The sequence below is a fragment of the Plectropomus leopardus genome, chromosome 15 (genome assembly GCF_026936395.1).
Source record: "Plectropomus leopardus strain MGB_pleo_1.0 chromosome 15, ASM2693639v1, whole genome shotgun sequence".
Lineage (NCBI taxonomy): Eukaryota > Metazoa > Chordata > Actinopteri > Perciformes > Serranidae > Plectropomus > Plectropomus leopardus.
In genome coordinates, this window is record NC_142190.1 from 3,982,660 (window position 1) to 4,000,403 (window position 17,744).

A 17,744-nucleotide genomic window follows, 5' to 3' on the forward strand; every position below is an offset into this window, starting at 1 on the left:
CGTAATTTTGCCTATTTTGAGAGTTTGACCGCAGTTCACGAGCAGCAATTGACATTATTGACAGATGCATTAGAGACTTCTCAGCTTTGATTGCTTGTTTTCGGTCGTATGTGGTAAAGTGCTACCAGGCAATAGAGTAGGCAGAGGAGTATGATTTTTGTTTTTTTAAAACACATTATGCCTCATGAAGTGCTGTGTGAATGTAGTGACTGTTTTAGCAAATATTCAGGTTTTTTTTTTTTTCCTAATGTTACCTACTAAATTTTTAAGTGCACTATATTTCAAATATATCAGTTAGGTGGTAGGTAAACTCGGGATGGTTGTGTGTACACTAGTTGTAAATAATTTGGGGAATTTGTTGACATAATATATATATGTGTTAAAAGAAACAGTGAGAAAGGGGTAGGGATATATAAGTTTGACTTCTACCTACTCTTTTTCGGACACTGTACTTTTGTTTTGTTGGTTTGTTTGTTTGTTTATAATATGTTTTGATTTTTGGGGGGGTTCAAAATAAAGTCGTTCATCCATTCAATCATTTTTACTGCTTTACATTGCCCTTTCTAATGAGGAACTCAACTCATTGTATCCATCTATGCTGCCTTTAAAGCCACCAGACTCATTGACGAATTAGTAATTTTAGCTCGCATAACACGGGAGTTGCATGTCTGCTGCTGCCTTGATGCGTTTGTTTGTGTTAGTTTGTGATTTTGGTGAATCCATATTAATCTTTTAAAACACCAAAGTCATACAATTACACTTACATAGTAACTTATAGTGACCTATGCTTGAATTGATTTTTTTATATAATAAAAACACATTTTTTGTTGCTACCCCTGTCCACTGCAAAACATTGCCTCTGTGGTGGTACCGTCCCTTTAAGACAGTTTATACTTCTTTAATTTAGCAAATTGAGCTCATCTGTTTTGTTGTTCTCATCCACAGAGGAGGCATATCAGAGTGGACAGGGAGTGTTGGTACACTGCCAGGCGGGCGTGTCCCGTTCTGCAACAATTGTCATCGCCTACCTTATGAAGCACACCCTCATGACAATGACAGATGCTTACAAGTATGTGCGGAGCCGTCGTCCCGTGGTGTCCCCGAATCTAAACTTCATGGGCCAGCTTCTGGAGTTCGAGAGGGACCTCAACTCCGGGGTGACTCCTCGCATCCTGATGCCTAAACTCAACGGCGTGGAGACGCAGGTGTGAGGAAAGTCGGGAGGGTTTCTGCAGGTAAAGAAGAAATTAAAGTGGCATTGATGAGCGTCAGAGAAAGAGTGCAGCAAATCATAGAAGACAGACGCGATGAGAAATATTACAATTGGAAATCGGTGGTGTGTCTGGCAATTAGTGCACTTTTAATACTGTGAAACACGAGACAAAAAGACTGGATGCATCATTTGTTTAACTCTTAGACAACATGATCATCATCCAGTGTACTGTTTATAAGATAATGTGCCAATATTTTGTATAGACCTAACATCACTCTCAGATATCTCTTTTTTTTCTGATGCCTCCTCCTTTTGGTTCCCATCGTTTACATCCACAAACACAAATACAGTGACTTCGCCATTAATCATAAATGCATGCACAACGCAAACATGGAGAGGGTTCACCGATAAAGTCCTACTTCAACTAAAACACCACTCTGATGTTTCCACCACATGTAGCAACACACAGGTTATTACAATGCACTTTACTTCCCATGCATTCGTTTTATTATCAGCAGCTGAAATGTCACAAGGATGAGGAGAATCATCACACGGACCTCAGTCACTGTTTTCGGTTAATATTATCATGTATGTTTTTTTTTAAATTTTTTTGGAAACTGTGCAATAGAGCCACGCTGAAGGATGTGAGTAGCATTAACCTGGGAAACCTAACACAGAAGTACGGTGGCCCTGAGGGTCAAAACACAACATTATTTCCTAAAATATTTCATTTTCCAAAACACAACAGCATTTCCCAAAATAAAACAACACTTCCCAGAACACTACATTTCCCAAAATAAAACATTTCCCAAAACAAAGCAACGTTTCCCAAAACAATATTTCCCAAAACACAGTGTGTTTCATCCAATCAGCAACAAGGAATCATTGCCCAATAACTTTTATGGTTTGAGCCCCACCAAATATTTGTTTTGTCTTGTTGTAGTGTTATCTGAAATGCTGTAGTGAATTGACCCTCAGGCCACCGTGCAGAAGGCACAAACAGCTTACTGCAAAGTGTAAAAATGGTTTTATTTCAGTGATGCTGAAGTCAAGCATGAAATATTGCTGTGCACTCGCAGGATTAGAGTTAATACACTGAAATAAGCTCATTTTGAACACATTTCCTGCAGACCACAAACCACAACTCAACAATAGTTTTGATATGTCTTTATGATTTACAGTATATTTTATAATGGGTTGGCAGGATTTGTCCTGCTGTAATAATGTGCTTTAAAAAACAGACCTTCTCCAACTGTGCACAGTTCATTATGTGGTTGATTCATTCGATAAATGCAGTATTTTATTATAAGTTTTACAGCCTAAAAACTGTTATTGTTTGAAGTTAAGCATGAAACAATCCTGTCATGGTGCACGGACATATACGGTATTTCTCTAAATTTAAAAAGCACATTGATATTGTGGATATGACACAGTAAAGAGGCAACATTTAACATCCTGCTCAACCTGTCTGATCATAGAGCCAAACTATTAATTATGTTATGCTGAAAACACTGTTTGAAACTACTTTTATTTTGTCACTCTTGACTCGCTCCTTTTGTTTAAACATCCTGCAGCAGATTACAAGTGTGATTTTAATACCAGAAAGAGACTGACAAGGACCAATTTCAAAAATGTCAAGTTTCACAGCTTATGCTGTCTTAACTAAAAGACTAACACTCTAAAGGAGCTGTATACAACATTAAAAGCATATCTATGTTTCAGAGGTTGACTGCACGTGGTTCTCAGCATGGAGGTGGCTGAAACGGGGTTAACAGCTAATGTTGCTAGAATATCCAAGATTTGCCAGCACGAACCTTAACCGTGACCTTGACACATCAACGTGACAAGAACTAGCTAATCACAGCACTTGGGATCTATATTAACTCATTTTAGGGATAAGTTTAAATAAAAATTCAATTCAAAACACTTCATTCATCCCCAAGTGACAATTTGTAAGGTACGCAGAGTAGCGTGTTAAAAAACTACACATAATTACAATGCCATAAAGACGACAATGATGTGGAATTAAATACAAAATTTAAAAAAAAACAGTTCAAAGATTGCAATAATGAAAAATGTAATGCTGTCACATGATATAAGAATTTCCATCGGTCCAAAAGTATAACTGTAAATATGAGTACTCTGATGGTGAGAATGGCAATAATAACGTAGGATAGATAAGTGTATATGTGCTATGATAATGACCTGAAAGGCACGTCACTGTGGAAAACATTAAACTATGAGTAAAATAAGATAAAAATAGACAGCTGTACTCATTATAATAGAATAGTAACCTGAGAAGAAATTAGTGTAATAAATGGAATAAGCTGCAATAAATAAATATCTGTAAACATTACAACTAAGATAAAACTAGTGCAAGTTATGCAATGACAAGTAACTGCATCACTGCTGTGTGTTTTCCCTCGTTGAAGGGTTTTTTGGGAGGAATTTTTACTTATACACTGTGGTTTAAGGATTAAGAGGGATGTTGTATGCTGTAAAGCCAGCTGAGGGAATTTGTGATTTGTGATAATGGGCTTCATAAATTGAATTGAATTGAATTGAATTGAACTGAACTGAACTGAACTGAACTGAACTGAATTGAATTGAATTGAATTGAACTGAACTGAACTGAACTGAACTGAACTGAATTGAATTGAATTGAATTGAACTGAACTGAACTGAATTGGACTACTCTAAGCCAGGTGCAAACAGACATAGCGACAGCTGTTTGCTGTTATTTTAATGTTTTTAATGTCGTAAACAGCTCCTTTAAAGCAAAATCTACTTTACATTTAGTTATTTGAATTATAATTATTTTAACTGTGAAGGTGTCAAAAAACAACTGTTTCTTTAGAGATGGTGATGACTTGTAGCTGACTGTCGTTGTTTCTCCTGAACTGTTCTTTTGCCTTATTGTCCTTACTGAACTTTTTAACTGTGTCCCTCATGACTATGCATTCATTTTATGATTATGAAGGCTTTGGTTTGATCAGAGAAGGCTGATTCACTGTGAACTCTTCCACTGTTAAGGCCGAGGCCTGAGTCCTTTCCAATACTATAATTATAGTTATAGGTCCTGAACAGTCAGTCTTTAAGTTTAAAGTTAAAACATCACCTAACATAGGAAGATACGAAAAAACTGGACTTTAAAAGTGTCTTTTTTGTTATGAAACACTTATACAGCTGCGGTTCACAAATTAATTATAATGCGCAAATCCAGTGCAGATTATCCAGCTTTTCAAAGTATCTGGTTAAACCTTCATATTATATCAGTTGATTCACTCTGTGGGAAGAAAAAGTTTTTAGACAAGAACTGCCGTTTTTAATCTGTTAGCGAAGGATGAGAATTATTTTTGCATATTTTTTAAGCAGTAATTTATGACGGAAGTATTTGCAAATGAAATTAGAATTTTTGCTCGTGTCAAATGTGACACATTTGTACAGAAAGATTCAGCTGTGGGAAGAGGGCACACTTGTGCTCTTAATATTTTATTTATTTGTGTTCTCTTTTCTTAGACAGAGGAAATAAATGGTAGTGTAGTCTGACAGGGAGGCTCCAGAACAGTCCCATCTATTATTAATTAAAGCTCACATGACAACAAATTAGACTAAAGAAGGTGCAGTTTTAGTGTCCATAAAAACCCACAAAAATGTAAATGTCAAGAATAGGTGACTGATTATAAATTTTTCAATCCAAACTACAAATTCACTAGCTTTCTTGAAATTTTTTCGTATTATACTTGTATTTTAACCCAATTCCAGTTGCCCCTTTTCCAGATTTTAACAAAAATTCCCTGTCCCGAGTTTCTACAACCAAAATGCCTTGAGTTTAGCCTTGTGTAATTTGGTCCTCCCGTGTTGCCATTATAAATAAGACTTTGTAAGATGATCCTGATTTTTTGCTTGTTGGATTTATTTAAGTGACTTTGATAGAGGCGATATATTTTTCTACAGTCAAACTTCTTCATCAGAGTTACTGTAACTGTGTATTTACAGTTTTTTACATGAATCTTTGTTTTGTACGAAGGGCCGTTTGGACAGAACGCCATCTTCCAACTCTGCAGTGACAGTAAAGGAGCCGTGTCCACCAATGCGTTTGGGGTTTTTTCCTGAGAGTGGGGTATATATTTAAAAGTCCTTCTAATGGGAGCACTGTGTATGTACAAACACCACCCCTCCTGCCGAAATACAGCTCTGTGTGTCGGTGTCTGACACAGACATGACTGACAAAGCAGTGGTTTTTGATAAACTGGGAGTGAGAACGGGCTGGATAAGCAGATGAAAATGGATGGAAAGCAACTAAATGCAACCAAAACATCTCAGTTAAAGAAAAGCTGCAACTTCAATTCACTATTAAGCACTCCCAGCTGGATATTTCCTGAGAGGCGCCTGGTGTTTTCGGCTCTCTCTCAAAAAAAACCCTGCTTTGGTGGACACAGGCCCTAAGGATCTCGAGCGGTGCTTTACGTTGCAGTATCTCACTGTTATCAGACCTCAGTAAACTTGGGTCAACACGCCGCATTCCTGTTTTTAACCTCTTGCCTTTCTTTCAGCTGGAGAGACTTTCAACCAAACACGCTGTTCACCCCTCCGTCTCTCCAGCTCTGCTCCCAGTCGTGTTAACCTCTGAAGAGGGCCTGTTGCTACTGCTCCTTGATTTTTTTTATACAGACTTTATATGCAAAATGGCTGTCGAAGCAATTTCTTTAACTCCAGGCTGTATGGACTCGCTGTGCAGTTGAGTCAGTGCTGACCTCAGACATTTGTACTCGAGAGACACATCGAAGGAAACATTTTTCTCTTTAATTCATATAAACCGAAGGGCCAGTGTCTCTATGGGTGTCAGTGTGTGTAAAGAAAATCTGTGTTTTGCACTTGAAACGAGTTGTTACAGTATGTATGATAAGGTTTTGAGAACATTGTATATCCGTGCATTGCTTATTTGTGGGGAATTCTTCCTGTTTGTATACTTTAATGCTCATTTTTATTGTGTTATTCCTGTACCAAATACTTAATTCAAGGACGATGATGATTCAAGAAAAAAAAAAGCAGATCACCTCCTTCCTTCCTAACGGGGGTAAGAACTCTTCAGGTATGACTATCAGAGTAACGCTGTGCTGTTTCACCCCGCCGCCCCGCCTCCTCCAGAGACCCAGAAACTCATGTTATCTAACCTGTGATGCTCTTCCTTTTCATGATGGATTGTTTCTCTTAAGCAAATGTAATATTTTCATATTGTAGTAACTGGTCCGTTGTATTTAGACAATGTTTTTACCTATACTCTTCATAATTCTTTGAGGTGCACTGTGACTAATACAATGCTGCTATATCACAAAGACTTTTCTTTTGTACGTCACGTTTAGCCGACGCAGATGTCGCTAAAGGTGGCCGTTACAAACTGGGCTCGAATTACGGAGTCCCTGCTTACATTGTTCCAATTCAATCGAGGCTTTACTATTGTGCTGCCCTCGGCGCAGTGTATTAATCTCAGAGTGACTGTGTGTAGCTCTTCCCGTTGGTCTTCCTTTACAAAGCATGATAGAGTGAGAAGAGAGAGTAAAATGTAGCGGGGGAAAATAGCCCATCTCATTGCTCACTGTGGTTCAATAAAACTGTGAGGTTGCTTTTTTCTGCAACTGTGTTGATTTGTCAGAAATTTTGTCTATAGGTTTTATGACTTTAGTTACAGAATATGAGAAGAAATGTCCATCTATAGGAACATTTGTATCTATATTTGACACAATCTTGATTATGTCCTCTATTAGCATTTATCCGAGAAAACAAATGACTTAAAACTGTCAAAACATGAATCCTGTAACTGAGAATTTGGCAAGATGCATATTTGTATCACATGTTTCTATGTATAAATGTTGCTATGTATGATGTTGTGTTGATATGTGCAGCCTATTAAGATTTGCTTTATGTTTTTTTTTCTTTTCATAATTTGAATGAAAACGCAGTATTAAACACTGAATTATTATTCTTATTTCAATTTGCTGGCAGCCCGCCACCTTGGTTCTGACTAAAATATCTCAACAAGTAATGGATGGATTGCCAAGAAATTTGGTAAAGACATAGAGTGCTCCACGAATAAGTCCTAAAACCCAAAAATTGAATTTCAGCACATCTGATTCCCTTGTCTTAAAGTCAATGGGGTTTTTTCAAACAGGTTTTTTGTTAAATGCCTGAAAGTGCCTGAAATGAGGTCTGTGGTTAGCACAAGGTAATCTTATTTTTTTTCCTACAACATAAAATATCAGTAAATACCCATCTGAGAACTTTGAAGCTTTAATGTGTCTTAAAAAGGGTGTTTGCTAACAGTTCTGAGCTTTTATTGTCCCTCCAGGGAAAATTTGATCTGCAGTTGGCGGTAAGAAACAAATTTAAAATACAAGAAACAAGCTTATAGGACATCTTAGCAGCACACAACCAAACTTAAAAAAATATAGAAAAATATTCCCGATCAACAATAAAAGTTTAAGTAAAAGTATCAATGAAGGTTATCTAAAAGTGTCAATAAAAGGAGTGAGCTTGGTCAACCATTTAAAAAAGTAATTAAAATATAGAAATGTCAATAAAAGGAGTGATCACAGCCTTTTTTAATCTTAAAGTGCCACAAAAGCTGAAGAATTGTGCAAGTTAATTATGTTGATTGCACATAGAACAAAAGAAAATGTATTCCTATTGTCCTGCAAAGCTAAATGAGACTACAGAACGTCATCAAGCTACACACGGCTTTACTGCCTCATTGTGGTGGTGACGAGATAGTAGCATAGTCCCTTTATAGCCCAATGTTAGCTTTTACTTCTGACGACTGCATTTACGCTTAAAGAAATTCACAAAATTTGTCTTGCTGAACAAAACATGTAAGTATAATCAATGTTTGTTTGTCACAGAGCTTATTTTCTGCAGTAATCAAAATATTCAATGGAAAAATCCCACAGGCTTTTTACGAGGAAACCAAACTTTGACCCCCCTGATTTTTCCTCCAGCACCATCTGCAGGTCAAAATGTTTATCCTATACTTTATAACCAAATACCGGTAAAACTGATAGAGAAAGTGAAACAGAATGTCAAGCTCACATGATCAGGCTACATTTCGTGCCGAAAGGCAACTCAAAGTGATTTAGTTAATTTAAGTTTAAGTTAATTTAAGGCCAATCACAAGGCATGCCCCAAAGGCCTGTAGACATAGAATTTCAACTCAATTTTAATTTCAGTTTGATCTTTAAAGTCCAATATCACAAATCACAATTAGGCTCGGGGGAGCTATACAACTTAGAAAAGAAAAAGAAAAACACGTCAAACACAGCTTCACAGCCTTGTGGTGGGATGGGATCGTACAGTAGTTCATTATAGCCCGACTCTTTACTCCTGGCAATGGCATTTAGGCTTCCAAAAATCATAAAATTGGTGTCATTGGCAGTGATTATCTTACAGAAGAAAATGTTTAAGTGTCATAAAAGTTTGTTTGCCACAAATTTTCTGCAGTAATCAAAAATCCAATGGAAAAAATCCCTTTGGCTTTTTGTCAAGGTAACCACGGTGACACTATAATTTCTGGGTCGGCCTACAAGCAGCACTCTCCATGGGCAGCATGCTGACATTTAAGCCCGCTATAGCTGCACATACTCAAAAATGCACAAAAGCTGCATTACGGAGATATGTTTCTTTCAAGTGAATTTTATCGTGTACATCACTGCGATTCAAATCTGCACATTTCAACATGCATTCACAACATGCCCATGTTTCAGTTGCATGAATTCAGTTGATTTTAGCTCTAAACGCTAAAACTGCTGGTCATGATTTTTTTTCTTGACAGGAATTCTTTGGTGTAAATTGATGGCAAAAATATGCTTGAATTTAGCAGCATTTATATACAGTATATGTAGTTGATCTCATGTTATGACGTGATGCCAAGTACTTTTAAAATAGAATTGGTTAACAAAATTAATATAGAGCAACAATAATGCCTATTAGTGTCAGTAATACAGACAAAGTTATAAATCCACATCATTAGAGGCCTTGCGTACTTTTAAGTTTGCTTTTGAGGTTAAAGCTTATTAAAAAAAACGCATTTGAATTTGTTTGGACCTAGTTATAATTTGCCTACCTATACCTAATGTATTCTTAGCGCACATGAGCTTCGGGGCATATAAACTTTGAGAGTCAATCTCAGATATAAAAGCCCCCCAAAAAACATGCATTTATAAATCATCTTGTAGCACAAAATAATATGCAAAAGTGGAGTTATACTGAAATACACTTCAGAGAATCTGTAGCCAGTGTCAAGTTTATTATCTTAAATATACACACAGGCCTTTTGTGCATCTATGACTTCCCAGAGAAGAATTAGAAGTTTTCTGACGCAGATGACGAGAAAAGTGTGTGTGGAAACTTTAGATGTGTGACTTTGTTGGCATGACGTCAAACATCCAAGCCAGGCAGAACAGTTGTGCAATCCATAGAGACACACTAGTTGCATGATGCGGTTTGAGGAGCCCACACACACACACGCACACACACACGCACACACACGCACACACACGCACGCACGCACGCAAGCACGCATGCACACACACACACACACACACACACACACACACACACACACACACACACAGACTTTCTCCTCTCTTTTCTTACATGTTTGATTAGCAGCAGCTATAATCTGGTTCCTGTGTTGGTGACATGACTGATGCTTTCCCACCCGGTGATTTAACTCCTGTCTTGTCTCCTCTTTTTGTTGGTTATAGCTGAATATGATAATGTTACCATAATAGCATCCTAAAAAGTGTGCAGTACACAACCTGATGGCTGGATTGTGAAGTTGTTCTCCATGTTAATTTCTAGTAAACACATTGGAACTGGCTCTTTTCATTAAAAAAAAAAATGAAAATAATCATTTCCTGGGAGTTGTTTTTATTTTTATTTTTTTCTAAGTGCGCTGAAAGCTTCGGTGGACTCGTCTAATAAAAGCACACACGGTGATTGGCTGACGCTCACCAGCACTCTCTGAACAAAGTGTCTATTTGGAAAGTATTGAGCGGTTACTCTAACGTCGATACAAACGGCCAGTTGCGATTGATGATTCAGATGATCACCCCGCCCAGATCTGCTTTGCCCATCATTACATAAGAGCTGGTTTGGGGATTCACAGCTGTGTGATTGAGCACCCGGGGCGGATCGATCAGCGAGAGAGGTTAAAACAAACTCACTGCCTGGCAATAACTACTGCAAATAAAAAGCATGAGCAGCGCCGAGCAATGCTGTATTTAACTGTGAGGACCGCGGTGATATTTCATAACGACCCCCCAATTTCTTAAAAGTCTGAGTGCTAGTGGGATTCACCAGTTTTCCCGTTTAACCCCTTAAACAAACTGGCTTAATTGCTTTCAAACATGTCAGGAAGCAATGAGCAACGTCATAAGAAATCTGTAAAAAGTTACCAAAACTAAAAAACAAAAATAGCACAGAAAAGGGCAAAAAACAGGAAAATTGCCTGAAAAAAGTGCTTTAATAAAAAGGTAATTTACTTTTAATATATAATTAGAAAAATATTTTCTAATATTTACTTTCCAAAATGTATCTCTCTCTTTCTTCTGTCTTTTATTTATTTATTCTTTTTTTTTGCTTGAAAAGTTCTTTGTTGCCTTTTTTAGCAATGTTTTCAAAAGAAATTAAACCAGTTTTCTCAGGTGTAAAAAGTTTAAACACTTGTGAAAGGCATGTGAACGTAACACAAGAAACTGACGTTGATCCAGGTTTCTGTTTTTTTTTTTAGCCGTGCTAGGAGCGTTGCTTTAGGCACGGCAATATCACTCTACCCATCGATCCACAACACTGAGCCACAATGAAATATCTCAACAACTATTGGTTGCTTTGCCATAAAAGGCTGTACATACATCCATGGCCCTCGGAGGATGAACCCTACATACTTTGGGGATCCTCTCATTTTCCCTGGCACCATGAGCTTAAAATTTGTGTTTTTTAGTGAAATATAAGCAATAAAAAGTCACAAAATACTGTGATGATTTTTCCTCAAAAACAAAACCATTTAATAGTGTAAAGGAAGCAGCTTCGGACAAAAAAAATCAGCCAGCAACAACCTAATTATGAAACAAGACATATTTCTGCCTCAACATGAAAGAAGCTTTGATCTACCTGTTTAAATATCGGATCACAATTTCTGGTTTATTACTGAATGGAGATCATCCTGAATGTTTTCAAAATGTCCTCAATGTGTCCTAAAGTTCTTGTCATGTCCAATGAAGCATTAGGTGCTCTGGTATTAATTATTTCATCACTACGTTGCATTTATATAAACAAATCTTTCACCATCAGTACGTACTTTGAGAGTGCAGGTAATTTACACAGTAGCTCATCAGCTCCTGCTGCATGAATCACCCAGTAGTTATTATAGTGGGCGTTTTACTGTGATTCGATTTCAGGGAATATCGGATGCAGCAGCTGTGAAAAGCCGCAGGTCATCAGACATTAAAGCTCAGAGTCACACAGATAATGCATCATGCGTTTTGCTCTTCGATATCAACTCCACAGCTACTGCTGTGCTTGAAACACGTCCAGCATCCCAACCAATCATGGAATCAATGGCCCAAATGGGTTGAAATGAAAATCAACACTGTTTCAATCTTTTATCGACATCAACCTCCAGGCAGAGGACTGCAGTATCTGCCGCACGCATCCAAATTAAAATGTCAACAATGCTTTTACGCAACTTTTAGCTAGTTTATTTTAGAGAGCAATAATAATCTGACAGTGTTACAAAGGTGGAAAACTAAAGGGCTTTAAAGGGACAGTTCACCCCAAAATCAAAAATACGTATTTTTCCTTTTACCTGTAGTGATATTTATCAAGCTAGATTGTTTTGGTGTGAGATGGAGATATCAGCTGTAGAGCCTTCTCTCCAATATAACGGAGCTATATGGCACTTGTGGTGCTCAACATGCCAAAAAATACATTTCCAGAACTCAACAGCAATGTCTCTTTCCAGATATCATGACCCAATTACTCAAGATTATATTTTTCCTTTTACTAAACTAAATCCACCAACGGTATCATTGCACAGAAAGAAGCAATATTTGGGTGAACTGTCCCTTTAAGGTCTCGTTTCGACTTTAATTTATTATGTGAGACAAAATAAAATTTCTTGGCTCTAAAATCTGTAAAGTTACCTTAATTCTATACATTTTTATTTGCATCAAAAACTAAAACTTTTTTTTTTTTTTACCCTTTAACACTTGGATGAAAATCAGTTTTCTTGTGCTGCATTCAGACACCTTTGACAAGCATTAAAACCCCTGAAACCTGAGAATATTGGTTTGATTTCTTTTTAAACACATTAAAACAAACATTTCATTTGTTTTGTTTTTTTTTTACAATGTTCTTGCTATTCATAAAGCCATTTTTTGTTGAATGCTCATCATCCTCTTCTCATGTTTTTTTTTTTAAAGAAATCAAGCTAATTTGTCTGGGTTTCAAAGGGTTAATTAAGTAAGAAACTTAAGGCTGTTTCTGAGCTTTCAGGTCTCCAGACTTGAAGGCTCCAGTGCGCCATTACAGTAATTAAATTCAGCTTAATTAAGGATTATTAATTAAGTGAGAATAAATGTATAAAGAGTTAATTAATTGTAATATTTATAGCATAACGCAGTTAAACATACAAACGAGTTAATAAAGAATTGAAGGAAATTGCTGGATTTATGTATGACGCATTTTGCTCTCTTATTTTGGAAACACATATTAATAAATGGCTTATTTGCTGCAAGGCATGTTCCCACACTAATTACACCAGAGCACAACCTGCAGAGATGAAACAGGAGGTCCTTGAGGACCATCTGGGGAGCGTTTTAGACACGGACCGCGCAGTCATGTACTGGTTTGTACCTGCTGTCACTGTTTTTCAGAGTTTGTGCCAGCACCCAAAAAAAAAAAAAAAGGTTCACAAGGATTAAAACTGGTCCTCAAATTGCAAGCGATGTTGCCAAGTCCCCGCCGAATTAAAATGTGTGTTAAAACTGTTAAAATGTTTTGCCTGGAACCAGTTCTGAATCTGCTGCTCAGAAGAATACATGAAAAAAAAAAGCCAAAAAAACAATCCTGAAAACCAGTGACAGACGTTCACCAGTTCAAACAGCCACAGGAGGAATCGCTGTTATTCTTTGTGCTCTCGTTTCACTTACAAACTGAGATACACAGAAGTACACACTGTTTATTTGCAGAATGGAGAAGATTTACCTTTTCCAAGTCAAGTCAATACCCTATATGAACCCTTGCTACATGGTTTTAAACATACCATGAAACAATTTTATGCTGAAATAAAGACATCTTTTTAGTGGCTATTAACCCTTAGGGCCCTCTTTAATATTAGACACACTCAAATCACTCTGTGCACTAAATGCGCTTTTCCAAATCAGGCTTTAAAAATATTATACTTTAATTCTATTTTCTTCTTAAATTAAGTTATTTTTTTAACCAACATCAGCGCTAATCATAAATATCACATATGAATTAAATTTGACCCTTTAAATGCCATTTTTTTTATCATGTCGCAATGTTTTTAGATTTAAAAAAAGTTATTTTCAGTGTTCTACATGTTAAGTAGATTTATTTTTTATTATAACCGCCTAGGATATGTCAATGATTAGCAGCAAATGTAAAAAAAAAAAGAAGAAAATTAACCCCAAAAAGGAAAAGAAATGTCCAGAAAATGAATTATTGTAATTATTTATTTATTTAATTATTCATTTATCTTTTTTCAGGTTATTTCCTTGTTGTTGTGATTTTTTAAAAAAAAAATGTATTTACTTATTTATTTATTTTTGACTTTTAGCATGCTGATTTTGGGGAAATCTTCCTGTAACTTTGACGGATTTTACGTATTTTTCTTTATTTATGTTTTTCCAAGTCGTTGCTCAATGCCTTTTTCTCGTGTCAATTTGCCCAGGTGTCAAAGGGTAAACTTTACCGAAAAAGTTTATGGATATTGACATTTGACCATAATTAAAATGAATAACACATTTCATCTGTGATGATAAATTAAGATTTGCTCCACAAAGGTGAGGTGAGGTTTATTTGATTCAGGTGTGTTCTTAATTTTTCTTTAAGTCATATTGTCATTTTTTACCGTCTCCTGTCTGTTATTATTAGAATTTGGATGAGTAGATTTCACTTCTTACCTCAGAGGAAGCATGACGTACGTATCTCCCGGCTGGTTCATCAGCAGCAGGCCTGACGTTACCGTGGCTTTCTCAGTGATGCAGTCAAAGCTGCCAGCGTCATCCAGCAGATGGAGTCCTTAAACTGCAGCCGCAGCTTTGAAATCCAAACATGCTGCTGCTGCTCACTCTGCCGTCAGGAAGTCCATCTGCAACCCTGCAAGCAAGACAAAAAAACAACATAAAATCAGTCATTGCAACACAATAAAAAGCGAAATGTTGAGATTAAACACAGAGTATGGACACAGTGTGCAGCTTGTTGCTCTCTCAAGTTTACACCACACAAGTGAATTTTCATCACCATGTTTCACTGTAAAAAAATCATAATTTTCCAGAAGATCAAATGATCAAACTTCACTCTAGGATAAGATTATTGATCTTATCAATTAGTTGCCACCAATAAATTATTTGCCCACTAATCTGACACTAAAATTATTTGATTCCAGCTTCTTAAATGTGAGTAATTTCCGTTTTTTTTTTTATTCATTTCTTTGTTGCTTTTTACTCCTCTATAACAGTAAAGTTAATATATTTGAGTTGTGGACAAAAAGTATTTAAAGGCTTCATCTCACCAATCAACTTTTTTTTTTTAACCCTTTTCTGACACTTAATAGACCAACAAACTAATTATAAATCAATAAAATCATCAACAGAAGAATCAAAAATGAAAAGCGTTAGCCCTAATCTTATCCTTGGATAAGAATAGGCCGAAATAAAACTATACAAATAATATTGGAGTAGAAGTAAAAATATGAACTACAAAAGAGCAATTAAAGACACTGTTACTAGGTGACACAGTATCATTAATAGCTGTGAGTCTATAGTGTAATGTAAACAGTGTACACCAGAATAATATAAACTGTGATTAAGTAGGCCTACAGATACACAGCGTTGTGTGTAGCCTATTATTATCAAAAAGTAGAAATGTAGATATTTGTATGGTGAGAAAATAGAGATTTTATCAAAGTGTAGTGAGATAAGAGTATAGTATGAGTTATATGATATAGCACAAGGTGCAATAAAGTAGTGATAGCAGTAGTTATACATATATCTTATTTTTAAATAAAAAATATACAATAATAATTAGATAACATTGCATGCCTAATTATATTAATCTAATTAATTTCATTAAGTTAATCTCTCTCTCGTTTATTGCACTATATATTATATTATATTATATTATATGCCTATTGTGGTATAATGGATTAGAAATTATTACCAGATATTTTTTTTCAGAATATGTTAAATTTCCCAAAAAGAAAAAAATATAAGAAATGTGCTTTGAATGCATAAAAAATTGCATTCAACTCGCCATAGAAACACGTAGACACAGCTGTATATTCAAAATGTGTCTTGTACTTATGTCATATTTATATGTATTTATTTTATTGTATTTTAAAGACGCATTTATGACGGCAAGCACGAAGGACAAATTAGCAAGAGCGCGAAACTGCCGCCTCACATCCAGAGATCGTAAAGTGAAGAAGAGGTCACCGCCGACGGAGAGAAGAGACATCAGTCATCATGGCGCCATTAAGGCCGAGGAAACACTAGCCTAGCAAAGATGGCGACGGGTAATTAACGGTACGGTTACCAGCCTGTCTGCTCCAGTACCCTCTGAATCTCCACCATGAAGGAGACACATTTACTAAAAATGTTTATGTTACCTAACTGTTACCTGAAAGGTTGCTTTTTACTCAGATAACGTTACGACCCTGCTGTGTGAGTAATGCTAACTCAGCTCTTTCCTTCATATGGTCTTTGGTCTTAATTAGCCTATTTTTAACAGCGAATACACGTTGTTTTTTTTAAATTAAAAATTAAATAAATAAGTCTGCTGCATATAATGCAAAATAAAACTACTTAACTACTATTTAATGTAAACTAATACTATAAAACAATCTGTTACAGGCTATAACCTAATTGCATATTTTTTCCAGCACCTTTTGATTAAAGCTACTGTCTACAAATTTCATTAAGACCTATTTTTTCATAAAGGTAGTTTTTAAAATAAAGCCAATATGTATATATCTAGCCTATACATTGTAGTTAACATTTATGCTAATCTTTGGCTTTGCTGATCCTTAGGGACTGTTCCTTACTAGTCAGAGGAGGCGGGCGGCTGGAGGGTCACTTTTAGATTTTAAAAACTTCACTTTTGTTGTTTAATCTTTCAAATCTGAAAAAATTGTTTTGATTTCTTTCAAAAACACAAGAAGGCAAACGAGCCACTCAAGAAATAAAAAGTACAAGGAAGTTACCTGAAAATTCACATAAAAAAAGTTTAAATTTTTTTTAAAAATCCTATAAAATAATAAGAAAAGTACAAGAAAATAATCTAAAAATTTGTAAAATGTACAAACAAAAATGTGACAAAAAAACACAAGGCCAACAAGACTTAAAGAGGTTCTTAAAAATATAATAATTCTGTAGTATAATTTTTAATATGTAGTTGTGATAATTCTGATTATTTTTCCAAAGCTTTTTTCTTTTTTCCTCCAAAACATTTTTTCCTTGTGAATATCGTTTTTTTTTTAAAAAAATTTCCCTTTAACTTTTCTAAAAAAAAAATAAAAAAGGTTTAAACAACTGTGAAATGAGTCTGACAACAGCACAAACCTGAGCAAATTTGGTGCATTTTCTCAACAAAAAAACTACAAGAAAAATAACCAAAAAATATATTTTTTTAAAAAATTAATAAATAAATAATTAAATTAAAAATAAAAAGATGAACAAAACTTGGGAAAAAAATGCTAAAAAAAATAATTCTGTAACATCATTTTAAATATGTAATTGTAATTTTAAAATAAATTGTACCAATCTGCTCAGCGCTCAAAGGTTTGAATACTTGTGAAAGGCATCTGAAAGCACCACAAGAAAAAGTGATGCCGCTCCAGGTTTCCACGGGTTAAACACCAGCAGAAATTTCACAATTTAAACTGTGATGTAAACCACTAAACCAGACTGCAGCAGTCCCCATAGCAACAGAGGAGAGGGTGGGCATCACAAAAGGCATCGAGACGTGTAACGATTCAGGCCTCTCGAGCTCACACCCAAAGATGCGTGTGATATTTTAGCACGAAAAAGAAAAAACAAAAAACAAACAAAACCACTTTCACCATCCCGCTGCACGTCTGGCACTGAAACCTGAGAGATTTCGCTCGGCCCCAGTTTCCCATCTGCACAGATATGGTACGACCCACCCTCATTGGAAACCCTTCCCCCCCTCCCTGTGTCTGGCAGCTACCACTCACAGCCGAGGGGGGTGATGCTACCCCTCCACCACACAT

At 36.0% G+C, this 17,744-nt stretch overlaps 1 protein-coding gene across 2 annotated transcripts in view; it reads left to right on the top strand.

Annotated features, from left to right (window-relative positions):
* The window catches only part of LOC121952903 (uncharacterized), a 35,591-nt gene extending 25,473 nt beyond the window's left edge, over positions 1-10,118 (top strand). For both annotated transcript variants that reach the window (XM_088088652.1, XM_042499775.2), the window contains one exon: positions 946-10,118. In XM_088088652.1, the coding sequence (XP_087944778.1) occupies positions 946-1,211 (266 nt within the window). In that variant the 3' untranslated portion in view covers positions 1,212-10,118. The remainder of the gene's footprint in view (positions 1-945) is intronic.
* The last annotated feature ends 7,626 nt before the right edge of the window (positions 10,119-17,744 follow it).